The 23,529-nt window shown below is 37.9% G+C and overlaps 1 protein-coding gene across 4 annotated transcripts in view; it reads left to right on the plus strand.

Moving 5' to 3' along the window:
- The first annotated feature begins 758 nt into the window (after nt 1-758).
- Grm5 (glutamate metabotropic receptor 5) overlaps nt 759-23,529 on the plus strand; it is a 511,509-nt gene continuing 488,738 nt past the window's right edge. For 2 of the 4 annotated variants that reach the window (XM_060367491.1, XM_060367493.1), the window contains exons 1-2: nt 3,077-3,277; nt 20,310-21,168. In XM_060367491.1, coding sequence (XP_060223474.1) covers nt 20,511-21,168 — 658 coding nt within the window. In that variant the 5' untranslated portion in view covers nt 3,077-3,277; nt 20,310-20,510. Of the gene's footprint in view, nt 1,154-3,076; nt 3,278-20,309; nt 21,169-23,529 lie in introns of those variants that run through there. The other 2 variants (XM_060367492.1, XM_060367494.1) reach the window with 2 other exon arrangements.

Below are 23,529 nucleotides of genomic sequence, written 5' to 3' on the forward strand. Positions count from 1 at the left end.
CTTGGTTGAGTGTCAGTCTCAGAAAAGATCCTGTGCCCGGATATATTTGGTCCTTGTAGAGCTCCTATCCTTTCCATATCATACTAACTCCCCTTCTTTCATATGATTCCCTGCACTGTGCCGAGGGTTTGGTTATGAGTCTTAGTGTCTGCTTTGAAACACTGCTAGGTAGAGTCTTTCAGGTGCCTTTTGCGGTAGACTCCTGTCATACGTTCAATGCACATCCCATTTGTCTTTCTAAATGAGGATTGATCATCTTCGCCCATGTCCACTTTCTTGATTATCTTCTTTAGGTGTGTAGATTTCATTATGTTTATCATATCTTGTAGGTCTATATAAGTGAGTATATACCATGTTTGTCTTTCTCCTTCTGTGACTTTATTAATGAGCAAGACCATTAAATAACACTGGTCTTTTGAACCACTCAGGCTTCTGAACCATCTTGGGGTTCCCTGAACCTCTCTCTCTCTCGCTCTTTGTCAGTCTCTCTTTGTGTGTGTGTGTATCTTTCTGTGTCTCTGTCTTTCTGTCTCTTTCTGTGTCTCTGTCTCCCTTTGTGTCTCTGTCTCCCTGTCTCTCTCTGTCTGTGTGTGTGTCCCTGTTTTTCTGTCTCTCCTCCTCCTCCTCTCTCTGTCTCCCAGCAATAAAACTTCTTCTCCCAATCACTGCCAGGAGTTTCAATACTATCTTCAGAGAGAAGCTGATTATCTACCTGCTCCCCAGCTTCTCTCTGAGTGACATGCCACCCACGCCTCCCAGCACAGCTCTGCTTCTTCTCCATCTCTGGGTGGGAATGAGCTGGAGAGGAAGTCCAAGGCTACCCTGTCTTGAACCCTGAGACGACGAGGCTTTTGGAGCAGCGTTCACCCTCTGAGCCCAGGCAAGCCAGAGACCCCCCAGTCGCACTCTGCAGGAGTAGGAGCCAGCCCAGCGCTGCGCTTCCAGCTGCGTCTGCCTGGGCGCAGCACGTGCTCCAGGCGCTGGCGCGAGAGAGCGAGCGCCACCACCGCGGGCCCGCAGCCGTTCTGCTGGCTGTCACTACTGCTTCGATCGCAGCCACTAGCGCTTCAGCAGCAGCCAAGGCCGCTATGAAAGCGCAGGGAGCTTCTAAGGAGCGGCTGTCCAGAGGAACAAGGCTCAGGGCGCGCACCTGGTAAGCACAGCGCTGTTTTTCTTTCTCTCAGCTGTAGAGTTATCAGGGATGCAGGATGCCGCCGGAGCCCCTCCCCCAGTGCAGGGATGGAGACTGAGCGAGCAAGGGGCGGGTGCTTGGACTAAAGGGACCCAGGAGGGCAGGTGGTGGGCAGGTGGAGGACAGGTGGAGTCAGGGATGGAGACGGTCCTGTAAGTTTAAGAAAGTCACCCCGCAAGGACATGTGCCTTGTAAATCAGACATGAATTTAGAGTCAGGAGCCTGGGCTACTGTGATATGGCTAAATGGAAGGTTTGTTAATATCTTTTTGTTTTCATGTGTGTAACTGAAGGATTTCGGTAGGCGCCTTGCCATAGAAAGATAGCTAAAATAATCAGAAGCAGAAAAAAAAATAGAACCAAATGACTCCTCCCCCCCCCTCTGTCTCATGCTGGTACATGTGCAATGAGAAAACACGCATTTAGCGAGAAAGGAGAATTTTAGATCTCTGAGCATGTTAGATGTTTGGGAGCAAGTAGGATCACTTGCTGATGGTGCACCCCAAAATGAGACAGGAAAGGAGGTTATAGATGGTTTTCAATACCAGTATTACAATTCTGGAGTGACACTTGGATGGCAACAATACAAGGAACGAGAGGTTCTCTAGAATCATGCACCCATTTAAGAGATGCATCGGCACATCTGGACTTCTGAAGCTAAATTTATAGATTTTTATACCCTTAATTCGCTAATAGAACTTTCACAAAGAATGATAACAGAGAGCATAGTGAACAAGAAGAAAGAGGAGGGAGTTGAGCAGACTCAATGAGCTATGTGTGGTAGTATAGCAAGAAGAGTTCTGGCTGTCGGATTTGGTGCCAATGTGTGTCACACCCTGAGAAGCCCTTATGCCATTGTCTAGGGAAATATATGACCTTGAACAAGTCTACCAAGCACTGTATACGCATCCTTTCCATCAGGGAAGTGGAGAGTAGACTGCATTTCGGGACTCAGAAGTCTCATGAAACAGTGTGTGTTTGTATAGGCTTTAAGAATTGCATATGGAAAGGAGAAGGAAGAATACCCCCCCCCCAAATATAGACTAATGAAGTGTAAAAGTATGCTTCCTCCAAGTATCATGAGCTGCTTTAATGTCCTGACTGCTGAGAAGTATCTGGGAAGGGATGAGCCCTGCCAAACGTTCAGAGCCTATGCAAAGATTCTGGAGTTTTGGGAGCTGTTTGTTGGGTTTCAGATGCAAAAAATACCTTAAAGTTACATTTGATTTGTTTGTATATTTTGTTGTCTAGTTATATAGCACTTGAAAAATATTTTGGTGACAGGCTATGAAGTTTTATTATTATTATTATTTTTAATTTTAGATTTGAGACATTATCTAGAATTAATTGTGACACAGAAAATGACGTCCCAGTTTCAAGGTTGGTCATTTGGTGTGGCAAAAAGAGGGTTTTGGAATAGGACATGAATGTTCTGTAATATAAGCAGAAGGCTTAGGAAGGGAAGAGAGAAAGGATAGTTTGCCTAGGACATATGTGTCTAAACTCCCGGCGGGCAGCTGGCACCTATCATCACGCCTTTGCCTCTTCTTCTTGACTGAAGAAGTCATGGCTAGCTTTTTCCACCTATATATATATATATATACTCATTCCTAGAATTTGAAGATTTGCATTGGAGATGCTGAGATGGTGTGCATTCACAAACTCGGTTGGAGGGGGGTTCCTTCAGCTCCCCCACCCGAGTGAGTGTCTAGCCATGGGACTAGTCTATCCATCCGGATCTATCCAGGAGTCTCTTCCTAAAGGAACTCACTGTGCCACTTGGTGGCACCAAAAAGTTGCGCAGAGAAGTCTCTTCTCTATAAATACTAACTACCACCCCTCCCTCCTCCGCTCTCTCTCCTTCTCCCCTTCCCCCCTTTCTCAGTAGAGGGGAAGATTGCTGCACACACCGCCCTCAGCTCGGCTGTTCTGAGCACCGGGAGCACAGGGCTTGAGATCATCTTGGGGTGGGGAAAAGTCCAGGACCCGAAAGGCTGGCTCAACTATACTGATTCCTGCTGCCCAACTTTATTCCGGGGGGGCTAGCTAGACAGCAGCTCACTGCCCGCTGCGTGGCCGACAGGGGGTAAGCTTGCTATGTCTGTGTGCCCAGGTATCCACATACCTGACCAGGATTTAGGAGTTTTTAGCATGCTGAGCAGCTCACAGTGTGCTTTGGAGGAGGGGACGTACGTGGAAGGCGGGGGTGGTGGGGGGAAGGGACGGTGGTCAGAGTTGAGGAGGTTCACATCTTTTTCTTTTACCGATGGCCACGGTTAATTAAACCTGTTGGTGGAAAAGGCGCGAGCAAGAGGGTAAAGCGGGGGAGGGACTCAAGGGCTGAGGTAGAGCTTTTACATGCCTTTGGATCCCTGTGCCTGAGCTCTGGGGAAAGGAGAACATGATTTAGAGTGCAGACTGACTTACCCAAACCATTGGAAGACTCAAACCGAGAAAGCAAAGGTAGAGAGGGGAAGGAAGGAGAAACACTCGTGAATAGATTGGGTTTTCCGAGGGCAGCAGCACTTGCTGCAGGGACTGGGGGACAGCGGGAGGTGCTGAAGCACATCCTGGGCTTTATCGCCTCTCTGTCAATATCCTTTAATATCCTTTAAGCACCCCCCCCCGCCATGCCCCGTGTGCTTTCTTTTCCTTTGGAGGTGGCTTTCCTTTCCTCCCAGACACAAAGCTTCTGGGGCAGCAGAACAGTGTGCAGAGGAGGGAACCCCGTCTACTGGGACTTGGGGGGAAGAAACCAGAAAAGTCTTACCAAGGCAAGTGCTAGTCGGGGTTCTTAGCCTAACCTACATTTGGGATCTCTCAGAGGGAAATGATGGTCAGCCTGGAGGGCTCCCCAACTAGTTCTGAGATTCATGGCTGTCCATGTTTCTCTCTAGATCGCATGACATGGGACAAATGACTTTGAGGAGGGGGTAACAGATGCTTGCCTTTATTTAGTAAGAGTCTTGGAACTGCTTCCACTGAATCAGCTTGAATATCCAGGCAAGTAGGTAGTGCTGTGTATCAGTTTATATCACAGAAATTAGTATTGGTAAGCAGAAAGGTGAATTTGACTTTCTCCCATCCTTTCCGTTCTCAACTTTACACTTTATTGTTTGAATTGCTTAAGGAGTGGGCTACAGGTCACCTGTCTTCCTAGTGCCAGCAGCAGTTGCTAGAACAGCGCTGAGAGCACACCTAGCGCTCAGCTCATCCCTCATCCAGCAAGGACTTGCTCTGAGTTATTTGCTCTGACACCCTATTGTGAGTTTCACAGGATCTAGGCATGCCACCATGCCTTTCTTGTTATGTGTGATTTGTAATTTTTCCTTACAGAGTGCAGTGAATCTTCTCCTTTAACTTCTCTGTTATTTCTGTGTAATTACATATTGAATCATCACTTGTGAATAATTTTTCTTTTTCCATTTGTGAATGCACGTTTCCATTTTGGAGGATCATCGGTTTAGGGAAAACACTGCTTGCCAAACTCACTAGGTTAATGACATGCATGCCACCAAGTCTGCAGCCTTCTCCTAGAAACATCTTCAGCACCCTGGACAGGTCCTGACACACTCCATAGGCTTTACCGGACACTTGCTGAGCAACCCCTCCTTAGGGTGGGGGTGGGGAGGGTGGGGGTGGGGGGTGGGAGACTTCCTCTCATCCTTTACACTTCATGTCTAAACGTAAAATCAATGTACTTTCTCACTGCATTCTCTAGAGCTTCATGATGTTAAATATCAATGTTTATCCTGTGGGTTGTATGTTCAAAACAGAGAGGAAGAAGAATTTTAAAAGAGAGAGATTGTGTGTGTGTGTGTGTGTGTGTGTGTGTGTGAGAGAGAGAGAGAGAGAGAGAGAGAGGAAAAACTTCAATGCTTATTTTTTTGTAGACCATTCTGCGGTTATTTGGAGAAAGAAGGGTAGTTCACATACTTGCTCGAATCTTCACTTGCTATCAAAGGGAGACATGAACCTCTACAATCACTTACTAAACATACAGATAGATATCCAGGCGAAAACTGAAAAATTCAGCAATAGATATTTGTCTACACAAAGAATATCTACAATTTTGGAATACTTGAGCAATGACACACCATTTTCTTTCTTCTGAGTTTTTACTTTGTCATGTTTCCTACTACTTTAAATAACTTCACTAAAGTGCTTGCATTTGTGAGTAAATAACTTTCATGATTCTCATTTTATTCAAAATGCATTGAATATTTTTATAGGTATTGTGCTTTATTGTCTTTTTGAAGAGTGGTGAGAACATTTCTATATTTAGAGAAACTATATTAAAGCTCGGGGTGGTGATGTATAACTTAAATCCCCAAAATTGAGGGGTGGAGGCAGGAGGCACAGGATTTCAAAGTAGTTCTTAGTGGTTCAAGTTACATGAGACCTTGCAACAAAAAGGAAAAGAAATATCAAATGCTAATTTAGAGAAGATGACACTCTACAGGGAAAAGATGAGATTGAATAAGTTGTAAAAATGTATTTAATTTTATTATTTGAGTATAAAATGTGTATACATGCTTTATTCAAGGTTTGTTATATTCACGGAATGAAGAGGCATATTTCTTTATAGATTTTTGTTATTGGATATACGGACACCTATATGGACTTAGACATTTATTTATACATAACTTTTAATGTTACATATTTATTATATATCATTATTTATTTACCTTTATATTATTTAAATATACTCAGCTTAAACTAACTTTGTGAAAAATGAGGATTCTTTTGATTTAAGTTATTACATGACTTATGCTAGATTTGAACTAGATTTGCTTCGGATTTTGAGAGCCTGACAATGTATTATATAGAAACAAATGTTTCCTTAATTTGGAATTATTTGTTTAAAAATATGAATTATAATCCTAAAGCATCTCTTTGTGTCTTTTCTGTCAGCAACTGATCTTACAAGGTACACAAGATAGAAACATACAAAGCAGTATTTTTATTTTATATTCATATAACCCAAGAAAGGAACATTTTAATTTTGAATTTTCACCAATTTTAAATAATGTAGTCCCTTCGTGATATTCCCTTGTTTCATTTGAATAAAAACATTTAAATAAAATGACATGTTCATAGGTTTGCTTTCATTGCCTTTGAGTTAATGCAGAGAAGAAATAAATATATATTTAATGCTAATAATATTGTTTGAAATACACACATATACACACAAATACATATGCTTGGCTATTGAGCTTGCAACACAAGTTTTATTGTAGACCACTGCTTGTTATTGTAAATATCATTTATTGAGCACATAATACATTGCATCAAGCACTAAATGCATTATATTAGTTAATCATCAAATGAGTCACACAAAATACTGTCGTGAAAACTGAAGTTTTTCTTTCATTGTTAGACTATGGAAAAGGGAACCAATAAACCAACGCAAAAAGTATACACATACCATGCGTGTGTATGTTTGTGCGTGTGCATGCATGCATGAGTGCATGTGTGTGACTATTATAAGATTATCACTATGTGTAGAATGAACCCTGTTTCCATAGCATCAATCAAGAGTGTAGCTGTTTATATTAGTTCTTTCATGGTGGTTTTCAGTGTGTTGAGGTTTGTGGTCTATATTGGTAGTGAAGACTCGGCACCAGGTTGCCTGACTGTGGATCATACCTTTTGTGAGTACCTATGTGATATACTGGAAACAATTAAATAATAAACAGGCTCACATAATTTATTATACAATAATGAATTAAATACATATATATGTATAAACAAATGCCCTATTTTTTATTCGTGATGAAGGGGGTAAATTAAGATGATATTAATATAACCAAGTAAGTATAAGAAATTAATTGTTCAAATCTGAGTAACTTGTCTGACCTGTGGTAATGAATGTATAAAAGTTAGTTATGACAATTGGTTGTCTACAGGATTTTGGATATAAAATGCTGACTGGGTTCTCACTTATTAATTTTCTCTACAGCCACAAGAATTTAATTTTATTTTCCTTTTGAGCAACAACCTATGATGAAGAGTGGCTACTTTTCTCTTTTCTGATATCTCACTGCTTATACTATGACAAAGCAGGCGTGTAAATCCAGAGACATCTGACTCCCAAATTCTAACTTTTGACATGAATCTCGTAACTTGAATTTGAATTCAATTTGAATTCTTGTAACTTGAATTTGAAACCACTGTGAAAGAACTAATACAAGTGTTTTGAATTCTACTAATTTTGAGTCAGCACCAACTTCTTCTCACACAAGGGATTGTGCAAATAATTTTTCCTCAAACATTCAATAATATTTAAAATTAGGCATACAAAATGTGTGAGACAATCAAAAAACAAACTAGTGTACATAGTAGCAATTTCAAATGTCTTCTTTTTTTAAAGACGAACGATTCGAGAAAGTAAAGAGAAGATGCAGATGCAAAAAAGCTATAAAACAGGCATGATTGTGCTGTCGTTGCAAAATGTCAGCTATAGAAGATTTCTTTAACGGTTACTTGTCACAGTAGTTTTGAATGTATGTTATGGTTGTTGAACTTTTGAGCTCAAGTATTTTTCAAAAATCAAAAAAAAAAAAAAATCACAGTGGCACTAATGTGCACCATGATCACGCAATACACATCATGTTACTTTAAAATAATAAAATAGTTTTAAATCCAATCTGTTATAATATAGCATAGTTCTTTAGGAATACATTATAATAATGCATTATTGCTGACTTTTAAAAATCAATTAAATGATATTTTAAATATAGCATATGTAAAATATGATATTAAATAACATTTACTATTCTGTTCAAGTTGTAATGAATTCTATAAGTAGAATGAAGCAGTCTTTGATACTGGAAATGTATCTTATGCTATTGTCACATTCTTTTATTGTAGTTTGTCAAGCATGGGCTTAGTGAATATAAAAGAAAACTTTTATTATCTCAGTTTAAATTGTGTTTCCACAGTGGATTAACAATCTTGGTTATACAAGATCACATAGAAATACATAACAAAGTGAGGAAGGCACACATATCTAACTTAACTTTCTTCATATCATTTGGAAGTTGCAGAGAAAAGCAGTGTAGAAATGAGGAATCCAGATATCTTACCCTTAGCTGCATTTTTAAGGGTAAGGATATTTTACCCTTAGCTGGGAATGATGTGAACATTAAGAACCTTCGTATAAAACAGTGTTTTTCAACTGGAAGTGGTTCTCACTTGCCAAGACCATTCTAGGGGTATATTTGGTTTCATAAATAAGAAATTATGTTACCAGTCCCTTGGCCCTTAGAGAGAGAACAGTGTCACTGCTAAATATCCTGTAACAGACAAGATAATAACTGTTACAACAATGTTGCTAAGTTCCAAATGACAGTAGCTTTGTGGCTAAGAAAAAGCAATATAAATGGTGCAGATATGCACAATTAACTAATGTGATTTCTTTTATATAGTTTCCAATGGAAGGACTTAAGACAAACATTTGATAGAAAGCCCAATCTCTACAATATTGTGCCATCAATATGTAAATTCTAAAAACCAAACCATGACGTTTTTCACAGGTTACAGTCACTGGATTATGAGAAATGTGGACAATGGAGACAGTTGGGTTGTGTTCTTTCTTCTTTCTTTTTTTTTTTTTTTTTGTACATATGAAATGTTCTGAAGGATATCGCCTGTAAGTTTCCATAGTGAGAGATATTAATGTAGTTAATAGTCATAATACCTTCTAGGGGTTTTGCAAGGCTTACATGAGATAACACTTATATGCTTTCATACAAACAATATCAGTAATTAGTAAGTAAATATAGATCAAGTTATAAAAATGCAAAGTACATTTTTTAAGTATCTGATGATTGATATTCTGACAGGAATAATAATTCCTTACAATATTTAGAGGTGTGTCATAAATATGAAGGAAGCTTCTTGGGGCTATGAAATGGTTAAAGTTTAAAATCCCTGCTTGATAATTAAATTGAGACCAGTTAGAAATAGTGGATTGTGGGGTTTTATTTTATTTTATTTTATTTTTTTATTGCTTTGTTGCAAAAGGCTGTTTCAGGTCTTCATGGACTACTAAACCACTTGTTTAAGTGATTTACAATGATTTAGTGAGCTCCAGTCTACCGCTAGCACATTTTAGCTAATGCATAAAATTGCAGATTTCATCTTTGTGTGGTGCCATTTATGGCTTTGGGAGGATTAAAATATGGCCCGTTCTTTGTCTTCAGCTAAACAAAGAGGGTGCTCTTCTCTCTTGTTTACAAGGTCACAGATGTATGCTTCAGATACGGATGACAGTAGAGCTGTCCCACATTGCATGGATCTCAATATCATTATAGTTTTGAGTGCCTCTTATCTACACATGCAGCTGTTTCTTAAAAAAAAAAAATGTATCAAATGCAAACACAGCACATGCAACATTGGCACCCTGTTTGTGATGAGGCTATGGCTCGTGCAGAAGGAATCTTGTTAGCGTTGATGTCCTGAGCTATGTGATTTGCTTGTGTGAGGATTAAGTTATATAAGAGACATCTGTGCCAGAAAGATGGTTGGGCAGTGAGAAGATTGTCAAAAACAAAAGACAATGTGGGCTACAAGTCTGATTACATTGTCGTTCACTGTTTCTAGCAAATTCTGCCCATCAGTTTCTCTTTCTCTATATTCATACAGGAGGTGAGGCTGTGCAGTTACCTATGGCAAAATACTTATCTGTGCATTAAATATGTGTCTACCGTTTTTTATGATGGGGTACAGATCCAGAAATTTGAAAGGGGTTAAAGCACTCGATTGCTTCTCTTACTAGCATGCTGAACTAACATGTGTTATAAATTGAACTATTCATATCAAGTTTGGGTAAAATTTAAAGATCTTCATGTTATAAGAATTTAGGCTTACATTGTTTTAACATTATTTTTGGTCATTAGGTAAGGTAATACCTCCCTGTTATCCATAACATAAACCTGTTTTTTTTCCTCACCAATTTGTGACCCCTAGCGCCCAAGAGCCACAACACAAACACACACAGAGACACACACACACTCATCACACACATGTACACTGTTTTTGAGATGGTATGATTTAGTTTAAAAACATGTAGCAACATGCTTTTAAGATGGTATGATTTAGTTTATATGACATGAAAATAGTCAGTTACTGTTTTATAATTTATTTTTTATATTCTTTGAGGATTTTTAGCATACATACAATTAATTAGATGCTGAGGTTGGATCTCCAGAACCAGCGTCAGAAGCCTGGCAGAGTGATTCCTCCCTGTCACTCTACAGCCCCAGGCCTGGGGATCAGAGACAAGCAAATCCCAGGGACTCACACTTGACTCAGTCTCATGGAAAAAGTCATCCATTTCCAGGTTTAATGGGAGAACTTTCTTCTTCAAAAAAGTCCATGAGGAAGTGACTGAGGAAGACACCCGTTATCAGATTCTGGTGTCCACATACGACTTTACAGGCATGTCCCTCCCATACACGTGTACATACACATACGACCTCCACCCACACATACTCAAAGAAATCGATGTTCTACATGTAAATCTTGGCTCTGCTACTGACTTGCTCACGAAGCATGATCAAAGAACTATATATCTCTGATCCACCCTAAGAAAAATGTATATCAGTTATTTATCATACTGTTTGACAATTGAGTAATATTTAAACAAGGCACATATCACCTGAAAAGAGCTCTCTTTGTATAAGTGGGTTTTTTTATTTTTTCAGTGTTTGGCGTTAGAGATTTTCACGTTAGGCAAGTTTTATACCACTGAATAGTATGTCCAGCCCCATCTGTATATTTATATTATTATATTCATTCTCCCCATCGTCAAAAGACCTACTATAGAAAGACATTTTAAATACATTAATAGCATAGAACAAAACACATCAGGGACATGTCTTAGGACTGGTAGAATATCAAGCTATATAAATCCACTGTATGCAATGTGAACATATTGTATAAAACGTTCAAAGATGAATTTTGAGAAGAATCTTTTCTTATATTCTAACGCCAGACTGGCATATGTCATTTTAATCTCCATGGGTCCCAGTTACATATCATCATATGCGGGGCAATTTCTAGTTCTGTGATACTGTTTTACCTAATTTGTTGAAAACTTGAAGAGAATATACAAGGTTCACTGTTCCTTTATCCAGACTGATTCTCATCTTTGAGTTCTTGCTATACCCAAACCCACAGGGCAGGGGTGAGTGACTGTTAAGTATTTCTCAGTTTTCTAAAAAATGGAGGCGATACTATCATGGAACCTCAGACAGGTAGTCAGACAGAAGGTGATACACAGGCAATTCATTTTTAAAATTTGCACATTTAGGATTTATCAAACACTTAATTCTTTACAAGGATTGTACCAAGTTAAGCCCAGGGTAGCATATATTTAGCCCTTAATGGGTTTTAAATCTGATGTAACTGGGAAATTGTGTAAATAGCTAACACACTAGCATCTAAATAAGCAGCATAAAGACAAGGAATGGCTGGGGAGAGAAAAAAAGTATTAATAAAGTTTCTCACATGTGCTCAGAAGAAATAGGAAGCATGGCAATGCAGGAGATCTAAGATTTTGGAAAGGGAGGACTGTAAGATATTTCATTCAGTTCTTCTTGGAACATTTGAATATGGGTAAAATTTACGTCATTGTTAATAAGACTGTAAGTCTCAGCAACACCAGCTGGACAAGGATACACAGTCAACAAAATACAGTTCAGGGATCCACACTTGGCTCTACTGTATTCTAAGCCCATACTTTCAAATCTGTGATAGAAGGTCATTGTAACAAACCATATCAAAGGCCACAACCAGTACAAACAAAGCAATCGGAGCAAAGTAAGACTAATTTGACTTGATTAGCAGATTCCTAAGGAGGAGAATGGCAGCAGGTGGCTAGAGTGGGTGGGTAGGTGGAAGTTAGGGTCACCCGAGGCACTCCAGCACAAACATACAGGATTTAGTAATCCTTAACCCTCAAATATCTGAACCATAACAATAAGCTCAGAAAGTTAGAAATAAAACTGTAGGCTAGTTCATGCCCATTCATGACATTTAAATGAAAACTAAATTATACATGTCTTTTATTTCTGCTCAATGCTATGTGACCACATCACTTAGTTAAACTATATGAAAATTTCTGATCCAAATACTGCCTTCTTTCTAGCTTGTCTGTCTCTAAATATTTGAACCCTCTGAATTCTGTGGAATGCAGCTTGTGTAACTACCTTTTCCCACCTGCTTCCTATTAGCTTTCACCCAGAATCTTGGTTTACAAAATAGGACCTCTGTGAGCTGATGCCTCTCACACTTTTGTCTACAATTCAGACCTCCCTCGAGAATCTCAGTCTAGTACATCCAGCTGCTTTGTCCACACAAGTTCGTAAACTCTTGTGAGTATACAGGACATAACCCCTGTTCTCTCCATCCATATCTCCTGCTCTGTGCTCTTCCAGTCAATGAGGACTTTCTTTCACTGTCCCATCCTGAAAGCCCTAGCTAACAACATGCTCACCAAAACCACCTTACCTTCTCATCTCCACTCGTGTGACAGCGAAACCCTTTCGTTTTATTTCAATATACACACAGGGCCCTTCCCGTGACCATCATAGCCACGGATGATACCCAGCCACTACCACCTGACTGAGTTCCACAAATGCTTCCTCACTTCCCCAGCATCTGCCTTTTTCTCTTGTTCAGATGTGAGGCACAGTGTAACCCTTCTATGTTGAGAGGCCTTCTAGGAAAACGTTCCCATACAATGCTAAAGCCAAAGTCTTCTGAAGTCCAGACAGGCCTAATGAAAACACATGACCTAAAAGACCGGCCTCTGTGTCTCTCTCAGTTCACAGCAGGTACATTGGTTCCTTAGTATTTCTCAAGACACCAAACAAAATCCTGCCTCAGACACTTTATCTTTGCTTTAACCCTTACCTGAAATGTGCCTTTTCTGAGTGGCTCCTTTAACTATTCACATGTGTATTCTGTTGTTAACTTTTAAGTTTATATTATTGGTAACATTATTTAACATTATTATTACCATGCATGCCACTTTATATCATGCTCTATTGTCTTGTGCTTTTTTCTTTCTTTTTTTTTTTTTTTTGCCTCTATAGCATAGGCACCTTCACTTACTATCTTGTTTATCATATTACAACTCTGACCCTCTGTTACATTACTGTAGACCTGTTGAGAGCAAGAACGTACTCTATCCAAAATGGAGCCCATAGGGTCTAGCAGAATGTTTGGTCTAAAGTATTCACTCAATAACTATTTATCAGACAAAGGAAAGATGTAGGTAGGTGTGTACTCTGCCTCTTTGCAATTTACTACTCATTTAATTTATAGCATTTTAATATCATAAAGAGCATTTTTTCCTGTGAGGATTTATAATACACTGAGTTATAACTCATCTCTGCTCAATTTTTAAACTATGATGTGTTTGTGGAGGGTGGCACTACCTGTGTGGCATGGATGAGTCCAGAAATCTTTCTGTATATGTCCTCTACAGTCCTGAGGTTTTGGAATGTGAGAGGCCATGCACTGAGTTTGATTGGGGGTTAAACTCAAGTCCTTATAATTGCAAGGAAAAGGCTTTTACCTACTAAGCCTGAAAGGAAACAGTTTATGTGTTTATCCCGTTGTAGTAGACACACTGAGCATCATACACATCTATGATCTCTCTTTACTGAATCATCACTGCCACTGATCCCCAGAGGGCTCTTCACTCTTTAAATTGTAAAGCAACTCCATGAGTTTTTTTTTTTTTTTAATTTTTATTGCTGGTGGGAATGTAAACTTGTACAACCACTTTGGAAATCAATCTGGCACTTTCTCAGACAATTAGGAATAGTGCTTCCTCAAGATCCAGCTATACCACTCCTAGGCATATAACCAAAAGATGCTCAAGTATACAACAAGGAAATCTGGTCAACCATGTTTTCAGCAGCTTTATTTGTAATAGCCAGAAGCTGGAAACAGCCCAGATGCCCCTCAACTGAAGAATGGATGCAGAAATTGTGGTACATCTATACAATGGAGTATTACTCAGCAATTAAAAAACAAGGAAATCATAAATTTTGCAGGCAAATGGTGGAATCTAGAATTTCTTTTTTTTTCTTTTTTAAATTTAAATTTATTTTTTGATAATTTATTCACATTACATCCTGATTGTAGCCCCCTCCCTTGTCTCCTCCTGGTCCCACTCTCTCTCCCTCTTCACCCCTATTCCCTTCCCCTATTTCTCAGAAAGGGGAAGCTTCCTTCCCTACCATCAGACCCCAGCCTATCAAGTCTCATTAGGATTGCCTGCATCTTCCGTGGCCTGACAATGCCCCCCCACTAGGGGGGTGATCAAAGAGTAGGCAACAGAGTCCATGTCAAGAAAGGCCCTGCTCCCCTTACTGGGAAAACCACATGGAGACTGAGCTGCCTATCAGCTACATCTTAGCAGGGGGTTTAGGTCCTCATCATGCATGGTCCTTGGTTTGTGCACCAGTCTTTGCAGGTCCCCAGAGGGGATCTAGAATTTCTATGTCACTAGAAACTTAGAGCTTTATCTCTATGGTCACTCTCATTTTCCTGGACTTTGTTAGCATATTTCTTATAGGAATGGGTAATAAGGCAACAAGGGATGACCAGAAAGTAAATTTTAGAATAATTAGAAGTAACCAATTATTCTTTACCACATTATAGTTTATTGACTAGTTTTAACTTCTCAAAACCCATATATATTATATGTATTTGTGAGATAGAAGAAATAAAATAATGTCTACATCTTGGATTTTTAAATAAGCAATGTACCCACAGAACATAAAGCACAACTATTGTATCAAACATCACCAAGCTGTACTATGCACATAATACATATATTTTAATGGCACCAGGTAAAATTTTTCCTGTGCAACATGGAAGCCTTGGAGATGTCTCTGAACAGATGCTGAGACTGTCATCTTTTCAATTATATCACCACCTGCCTAGTTTGTTTCTCATGCTAAAGGCTGTTTTTTTTTTTTTTCTTAGTTGACTTTTCTTCCCCTAAAATTTGATCTTTTATTTTATTTTATTATTATTTTTTTTATCAGTTACATTTTATTAACTCTGTATCCCAGCCGTGTCCCGATCCCTCATTCCCTCCCAGTCCCTCCCTCCCTCCCTCATCTCCACCGTGCCCCTTTCCAAGTCCACTGATGGGGGGACCTCCTCCCCATTCATCTGATCCTGTTTTATCAGGTATCTTCAGGACTGGCTGAAAAGCCCTCCTCTGTGGCCTAACAGGACTGCTCCTCCCTTCGGGGGTGGGGAGACCAAAGAGCCAGTCGTTAAGTTCCTGTTAGAAATAGTCCTTGTTCCCCTCACTTTGGGAAACCAATTGGTTGCTGAGCTACCACAGGCTACATCTGAGTGGAGGTTCTAGGTTATATCCATACATGGTCCTTGGTTGAATGTCAGTCTCAGAAAAGACCCTGTGCCCAGATATATTTGGTCCTTGTGGAGCTCCTATCCTTTCCCCATCGGACTAATTCCCCTTCTTTCTTATGATTCCCTGTACTCTGCCAAAGGTTTGGTCATGAGTCTTTGCTTTGAAAACACTGCTAGTTAGAGTCTTTCAGATGCGCTCAGTAGACTCCTGTCATACGTTCAATGCACATCCCATCTGTCTTTCTAAACAAAGATTGATCATCTTACCCCATGTCCGCTCAATTGATTATCTTTTTTAGGTGTATAGATTTCATTATGTTTATCATATCTTATAGGTCTATATAAGTGAGTATATCCCATGTTTGTCTTTCTCCTTCTGGGATATTTCACTCAGAATGATCTTTTCTAGATCCCATCATTTGCCTGCAAATTTCATTATTTCCTCCTTTTTCATTGCTGAGTAATATTCCATTGTGTAGATGTACCACAATTTCTGCATCCATTCTTCAGTTGAGGGGCATCTGGGTTGTTTCCAGGTTCTGGCTATTACAAATAAAGCTGCTATAAACATGGTTGAGCAAGTATCCCTTTTGTGTACTTGAACGAACCTAGCAGTGGTATAGCTGGGTCTTGAGGAAGCACTATTCCTAATTGTCTTAGAAAGCGCCAGATAGCTTTCCAGAGTGGTTGTACCAGTTTACATTCCCACCAGCAGTGGAGGAGGGTTCCCCTTTCTCCACAACCTCTCCAGCATTATTATTTCTCCTGAGTTTTTTATTATGTTCTCACTTGAGTTTTTCATCTTGGCCATTCTGATGGGTGTAAGGTGATATCTCAGGGTCATTTTGATTTGCATTTCCCTGATGGCTAATGAGGATGAGCATTTATTTAAGTGTTTTTCTGCCATTCGATATTCCTCTGTCAAGAATTCTCTGTTCTAAAATTTGATCTTACAGGGCACATTTTTTTTCATTCCACTTTTGATAAGTTTATATTTGCTCTTTATGTGTTTGCATGCATTCTTAAAATTTTATATACTCTCGATTTATGTCTCTAACTAAAATTCTCTTATAAGCCATGTCTCACACATTACTTTCCAATTTGACATCTGTTCCAGGACACATTAATAGCATCTCAAATTTAAAATATCCAAAAGAAAAGTATTCTTTTCCTAATGCTGCTCACTTTTTCTAGTGCCTTTATAATCTTTATTAACTAGATCAAAATAAGTTAGTTTCTTAGAATTTCAGGAGTAGATCCACATTCTTCTATCTCTACTCATATCTCATTCATCAGCATACCTGTGGAATTCTATTTGGAAGTTATGTCTAATTGTGTTCACATCTCTCTATTTTTACTTTTACCAGTCATGACTGAGCTACTGTCATTACTGTCATTCCACTTTAGATTTCTATAAATCTTCTAATCAGATTTCTGGAATTTGTTATCCAGAATATCCTGCTGCGTGAATGACTTTAACTTAAATATTGTCTATCACTTGCTTACACATTCAGAATGACTTTCTGTGGCAATTCACATTAAACATTAGGAGATCAATTATGGTCTGGATCTTCTTTGCCTTACAACAAATGCCATTTCTCCATTCCTTCCATTCTTTATGTTCTAGCAATCATTCCACATGAATATCTTCTTTTATTTCTGTTGTTATTATTTTTTGCATTCATTAAGTGTCTACACATACCATTAGTTTGAGTATTGCCTTGCATAGTCTATGAGTATCAGGAGCATATATACCTTTTTTTTAAAAGAATATTCAATTATTAAATCTCCCACCTAGTAAATAAATTTTTATCAAGAGATGGAATTAATTTTACATATAAAATAGAAATAGAAGTACTTAAATATGTACCCCTTATCCCATTCTGTATGACCTTGCTAAAACAACTCTAAAAAGTTGCATTGAATGCTCAGCTTCAAGTTTTTGATAGGTCACTTCTAGCCTCATGTTCTTATATAAAAGCAAGCCATGTTTTGTCACTGAGTTTTCATACTTATTCTCATGGTCCCTCTTTAATAAACATAAGAATAAACAATGATTCCAGGTCTTTGAGCTTAGGAGATTGAACAGATATTTTGAGAGTGTTCAGAGAGTTTCACCATGAGAAAATTAACTAACATTTTTGTTCCCTTTACTTTTGCCTAAAATGCTAAATTAGAAAATATAATACACATGATTCACACCCTCACTTGTGTCTCCAAACACCTCATTATTCTGGAACATGTAGCTATTGGTGAAATTTTAATTTTAGTATTTGATACTATGCAAAGAGTTCTTCCTTTGTTGCTATGGAAACAGTTGAAAGAAACAGTGTAATGAAGGTAGGTGTTATAAGAAATGTAATTCAAGCTATATTCACTGGGTGTCCAAGCTACAGTTTTTGAAACTATGATGAACTTTTAAGTGTCATTATTCTTAAAGTTTAAAGATAATTACACAAATTTCTAAAGACATATTACTTGTGTTAAAAGGTAGTCCATGTGTGCTGGTCATTTTCAAACAATTTAAGACTCTTGGTTGGCAGTGATGGTGACATCCGAAGTATATCTATTACACAACCCAATGAAACAAAACAACCATTGTTCTGTCAGTTACTCTTTTACACATTAATATAGAATTTGCTGTTGGCAACTTGGGGTGGACTTATCTTCATCCTAGGAATTTAAGCTGGAAAAATGACTATGTTGATAGCTACCCCAAGTTTCTTCTTGGAAGGACAGTTAAAGCCTTTTGAGCTGTGTCGCCATGTGATTTTTATTCCTAGGTCAGAGATAAAGGGCTGATTACCATGAATTTTATTGTAGGACTTCTAACTTGTTTTGAAAAATCTCTAGAGTATCAAAAAGAATGCCAGAGATTAATTTGTCTTCACCAACTAACTAGAGGGTTTTGTTTGAACTGGAATAACAAAGGAGATTCTGTTGGAAACACATACATCCCTATTCAATTTAAGACATTTGAAAACATGATATTTTACGTTGATAACCATAAGAGTAGCCTAGCACATTTCATTAAAATTAATGAAATGGGAAAATTAGTGTTTGCTACTGTTAAGCACTTTACTAATAATTCTTTTTTAATTAAATTTTTATTTTTTAATATTAGTTACCATTTATTAACTTTGAATCCCAGCTGTAACCCCCTCCCTTATTCCCTCCCAATCCAACCCTCCCTCCCTCATCTCCTCCCTGCCCCTTTCCAAGTCCACTGATAGGGGAGGTCCTCTCCCACTTCCATCTGACCTTAGCTTATCAGGTCTCTTCAGGGCTGGCTGCAATGTCCTCCTCTGTGGCCTAGCAAGGCTGCTCCTCCCTTGGGAGAAAGGGGGAGGTCAAAGAGCCTTTCACCGAGTCAGAAATAGTCCTGTTCCCCTTACAAGGGTTCCCACTTGGATACTGACCTGCCTTGGGCTACACCTGCATGGTCCTTGGTTGGAGATACAGTCTCATGAAAGATCCCTGTGCCCAAATATATTTGGTCCTTGTGAAGTTCCTGTCCTCTCCAGGTCATACTAACTCCCCCTTCTTTCATATGATTCCCTGCACTCTGCCCAAGGTTTGGTTATGAGTCTCAGTATCTGCTTTGATACACTGCTAGGTAGAGTATTTCAGAGGCCCTCTGTGGTAGACTCCTGTCCTGTTACTTGTTTTCTCCTACTTCCAATGTCCATCCCATTTGTCTTTCTAAGTGAGGAAAGAAGACCCTGGGTCTTCTTTCTTGTTTATCTTCTTTAGGTGTACAGATTTTAGTATGTTTATCCTATCTTATAGGCCTAGTATCCACTTATAAGTGAGTATATGCCGTGTGTGTCTTTCTGCTTCTGGGATACCTCACTCAGGATGATCTTTTCTAGATCTTACCATTTGTCTGCAAATTTCATGATTTCCTTGTTTTTAATTGCTGAGTAGCAATTCTTAATACAAGAACTTGTAAATTACTTCCCCAAAAACTTGTAGATCTATCTATCACTCCTGCTTCCTTACAGCATTTTTATGGTGTTTAAACAGTCTCATCTATAAAAACTATATTATATATTACATATCCACAAAGCTTATTTATCCTATGATACTTATTCAATATGCTTTACATCACATCAAGGCAAGAAATATACATGATTTTATGTTTTGTTTGGTTGACTGTGATGAAGATGGAATTCAGGGTCTTGTATAAACTAGTTAAGTTGTATACCACTGAGCTATATCTCAACCCTCTAAAGAAGACTCCTTTTATAACTGAAAAATTAATATATGTTCAGTAATAAAAATTGCAAAGACATTAAAGTCTGATTAAAGTTAAAATAAAATGAAAGTTAGACACAATCCTCCCAATCATGTACCTTTCATCAATTTTTAAAAGTATTTAGGGTTCTGTGTATTAAGGACTTTTAGTGCATAGAATAGTATGGATACTAGGAAACTCTTTCACAGGTCTGTCTGCTCTACATTACATTTGCTTTTCTGTACTCCAGATGAACAAAAGAAAAAATATAAATGTAAGGAAGTCAAGACCAACAAGCTGTTTCACCCGATGAATAAAACAAAACAAAGCACAAAATTCCTCAAACTTTTCAGTTCTATTTTTTTTGTATTTAATATCTAATAATGCTATTTCTCCATTAACATGGATATTCAGAATGTCCCTGAACTAGTATGTATACTGTTAAAACTCATGCTCCTCCTTTTATTTTCAGGTTTTGAATATCATGATCATATGGACGCATCTATCTAGACACTTTCTGGGGACCTTGTTAAATTTTAAAGGCTATATCTAAATTGCTGCCTAATTCCTCAATGTGTTACTCAACACAGGACATCATCTGACTGCACCTATTGGAAATCTGAGATTCCTCCACCATGATTTGTTTATTAGTTTAAAATTTTTTCCCCCTAAAATGGTCCTTCTGTTGATACTCTCAGTCCTACTTTTGAAAGAAGATGTTCGGGGGAGTGCACAGTCCAGTGAGAGGAGGGTGGTGGCTCACATGCCAGGAGACATCATTATTGGAGCCCTCTTCTCTGTCCACCACCAACCAACTGTGGACAAAGTTCATGAGAGGAAGTGTGGGGCAGTCCGCGAGCAGTATGGAATTCAGAGAGTGGAGGCGATGCTGCATACCCTGGAAAGGATCAATTCAGATCCCACACTCTTGCCCAACATCACACTGGGCTGTGAGATAAGAGATTCCTGCTGGCATTCAGCTGTGGCCCTAGAGCAAAGCATTGAATTTATAAGGGATTCCCTTATCTCTTCAGAAGAGGAAGAGGGCTTGGTACGCTGTGTGGATGGCTCTTCATCCTTCCGCTCCAAGAAACCCATAGTGGGAGTCATTGGGCCTGGCTCAAGTTCTGTGGCTATTCAAGTCCAGAATTTGCTTCAGCTTTTCAACATACCTCAGATTGCTTACTCTGCCACCAGCATGGACCTGAGTGACAAGACTCTATTCAAGTACTTCATGAGAGTTGTACCTTCAGATGCCCAGCAGGCACGAGCCATGGTGGACATAGTGAAGAGATACAATTGGACTTACGTCTCAGCTGTGCACACAGAAGGTATGTGATTCCCTTTACGTATATTGCATATATCTTATGATACTTTTCCAAGTTCTCAGTGAAAATTCCCGCTTTTGTATGACCAAATTGTTATTCATAATTGTAGGAATTTTGATATGCCTCAATTTCATGAGTATGGTAAAAGGACTATGCATTTAAGCTAACAGTGATTTATGTGTCTACCACTTTGTTAAACAGCAAGATGTATTTTTCAAAGTTTTACAATTTCAAGTTCTGATGATGATGTATTTTGATGTTTATTTCTAAAAGTTTTCTCAGTTGTTTTGGCTCTTCAGTGAGCATCTCATGTCTTTGCATTTTAGCATTGATCTTCTTTTGTTTGTGATAGTCAAAGGGAGGTAGACATAAAGATACACAATAATGAATGTAGTTTAGCATGTTGTTATGGAGAATTACCAAACATTGTAGACTTAAAAATATTTGTCATATAGAATACATAGTCAAATCTGTGATAATAACATGAATGGTTTAATTTTGTATTTGTATGGGACATATTTTGAGCATATATTTTTCAACAAAATATATAATGTTTTAAAATTTATTGTTTGCTATACGGAAGGTATAGTAATAAAGTAGAATATCGGAACCACACTTTATAAATTAATATATTTTCTGTTGGTAACAGCATTCTGCAATACTTTGAATTTGTGATTTTCAATCTTATATATGTCTAAGGCTGTTGCATTACATTTGTCTTGACTGATAGGAGTTGTATAGTCTATATTTTATTGTAATAGCTTTTCTAGGGCAACAAAGTCCACATATTAAGCACAGTAGAATACTGAAGAAAACAGAAAACACTTCTTAAAACTCAAGGAAAAACTTAGAAGACAGAAGACTTAAAATCTTTGATAATATCAGGGGGCACAAACTATCATATATCACAAAATGTGATGATAAGTTATTGAAAATTAGTGAACTGGCTTGGGGGAGTTTACTTCAAGTTTGAGAGTGTTTAACCAATTAAAATATGACAGACTTCTGTTATCAAGTAGGAAGGGACGGGGGGATTAGGAGGGAATAAGGGAGAAGGCTAAAGCTGGGATACAAAGTGAAAACTGTAATTAATATAAAAAATAAAAATTAAAATTAAAAAAAAGAAAGTAAGACTCCAGATTAATTGATATTCCTCTATCTTTGGACTTTTTCATTTCTAAACTGAGAGTTCATTTGGAAACATATTGATGTTTGGCAATTCTGAGTGATAAACTATTTATGCTGGTATATCTTTGACTCTTTTTCTAAGGGAAAGTTATGATTCTTTTACTTTGGAGCATGTGATAGGCATCAAACTCAGAGTCTTGAAGGTTGCAGATAGTAGCTATGTAATATTCTAGCAAGTTAAACCCTCCACATGCCAACATTTCCTTTTCTACTCTATAATGCTGAGATTTTTTCATGTAAAAATTTCAGTAAAAAATTCTCACAACAATCTAGTAACATAGTCTGTCCAGATATTTCATACCAAATTTAAGAAGCAAAATCTTTAATGTATCTGAATAATTAATCTTTATATACCAAATAGCAATTTTAGTGCCAGTACTATAACATGTGGTTAGTAACATACATACATACATACATATATATATATATATATATATATATATATATATATCTCATTATACTTTTAAAGGATCCAATGGTCTAAGCTTTGAGGTACATATGTTCTTATGCAGCACATATTTGTTAAAAGCAAATATTTGCAAGTTCTTTTGATAGTTCTGTATATCAAGCTCTTCTGTGGATTTTCAGTCTGGCAAAGAGCATGAAGCATGCACAGATGCTCATGTAACCATAACTTAATGTGACAGAAAATTACAAATAATGTCTCTAAAGTACATGGATGAAGGATAACATTAATTTCTGTTCTGTGATGTGGGAAGCCTTGTGGAGAATTTGAGGTTCTAATTTTAACATAGAGACTATTGATAATTGGTTAAAAACAAAATGCAAACCCAAGAAACAATGAGTTTCAGTCAAGGACATAACAAAGTAGAAGATGGGGACTCACTTCAAATTTTTGAAATGTAAGGTCTGCACACCATGAAGGAGAAGTTAATTCAAGATTATACTCTTAGGAAAACTAATCATTACCATTGAATTTTAGAAACTTCAATTATTCTTTTACTCTAAATTGTCACCATAATACTAAGTCAGTAATCTAGTAAACTGTATGATAGTATAGTCATACAAAAGTTGTAATACACCTATTAAAATTAATAATATGCTGTATTGCTAATGACATAAATCATCTCTTAGATTATTTCAGGTGAAATACAAGGTGCAGTTCTTCATGTTTGGGAATCTATATTAAACACTTGGTTGTGTTTTAATAGAAAT

This window comes from Meriones unguiculatus, chromosome 14 (genome assembly GCF_030254825.1).
Source record: "Meriones unguiculatus strain TT.TT164.6M chromosome 14, Bangor_MerUng_6.1, whole genome shotgun sequence".
In the NCBI taxonomy this organism is placed as follows: Eukaryota; Metazoa; Chordata; class Mammalia; order Rodentia; family Muridae; genus Meriones; species Meriones unguiculatus.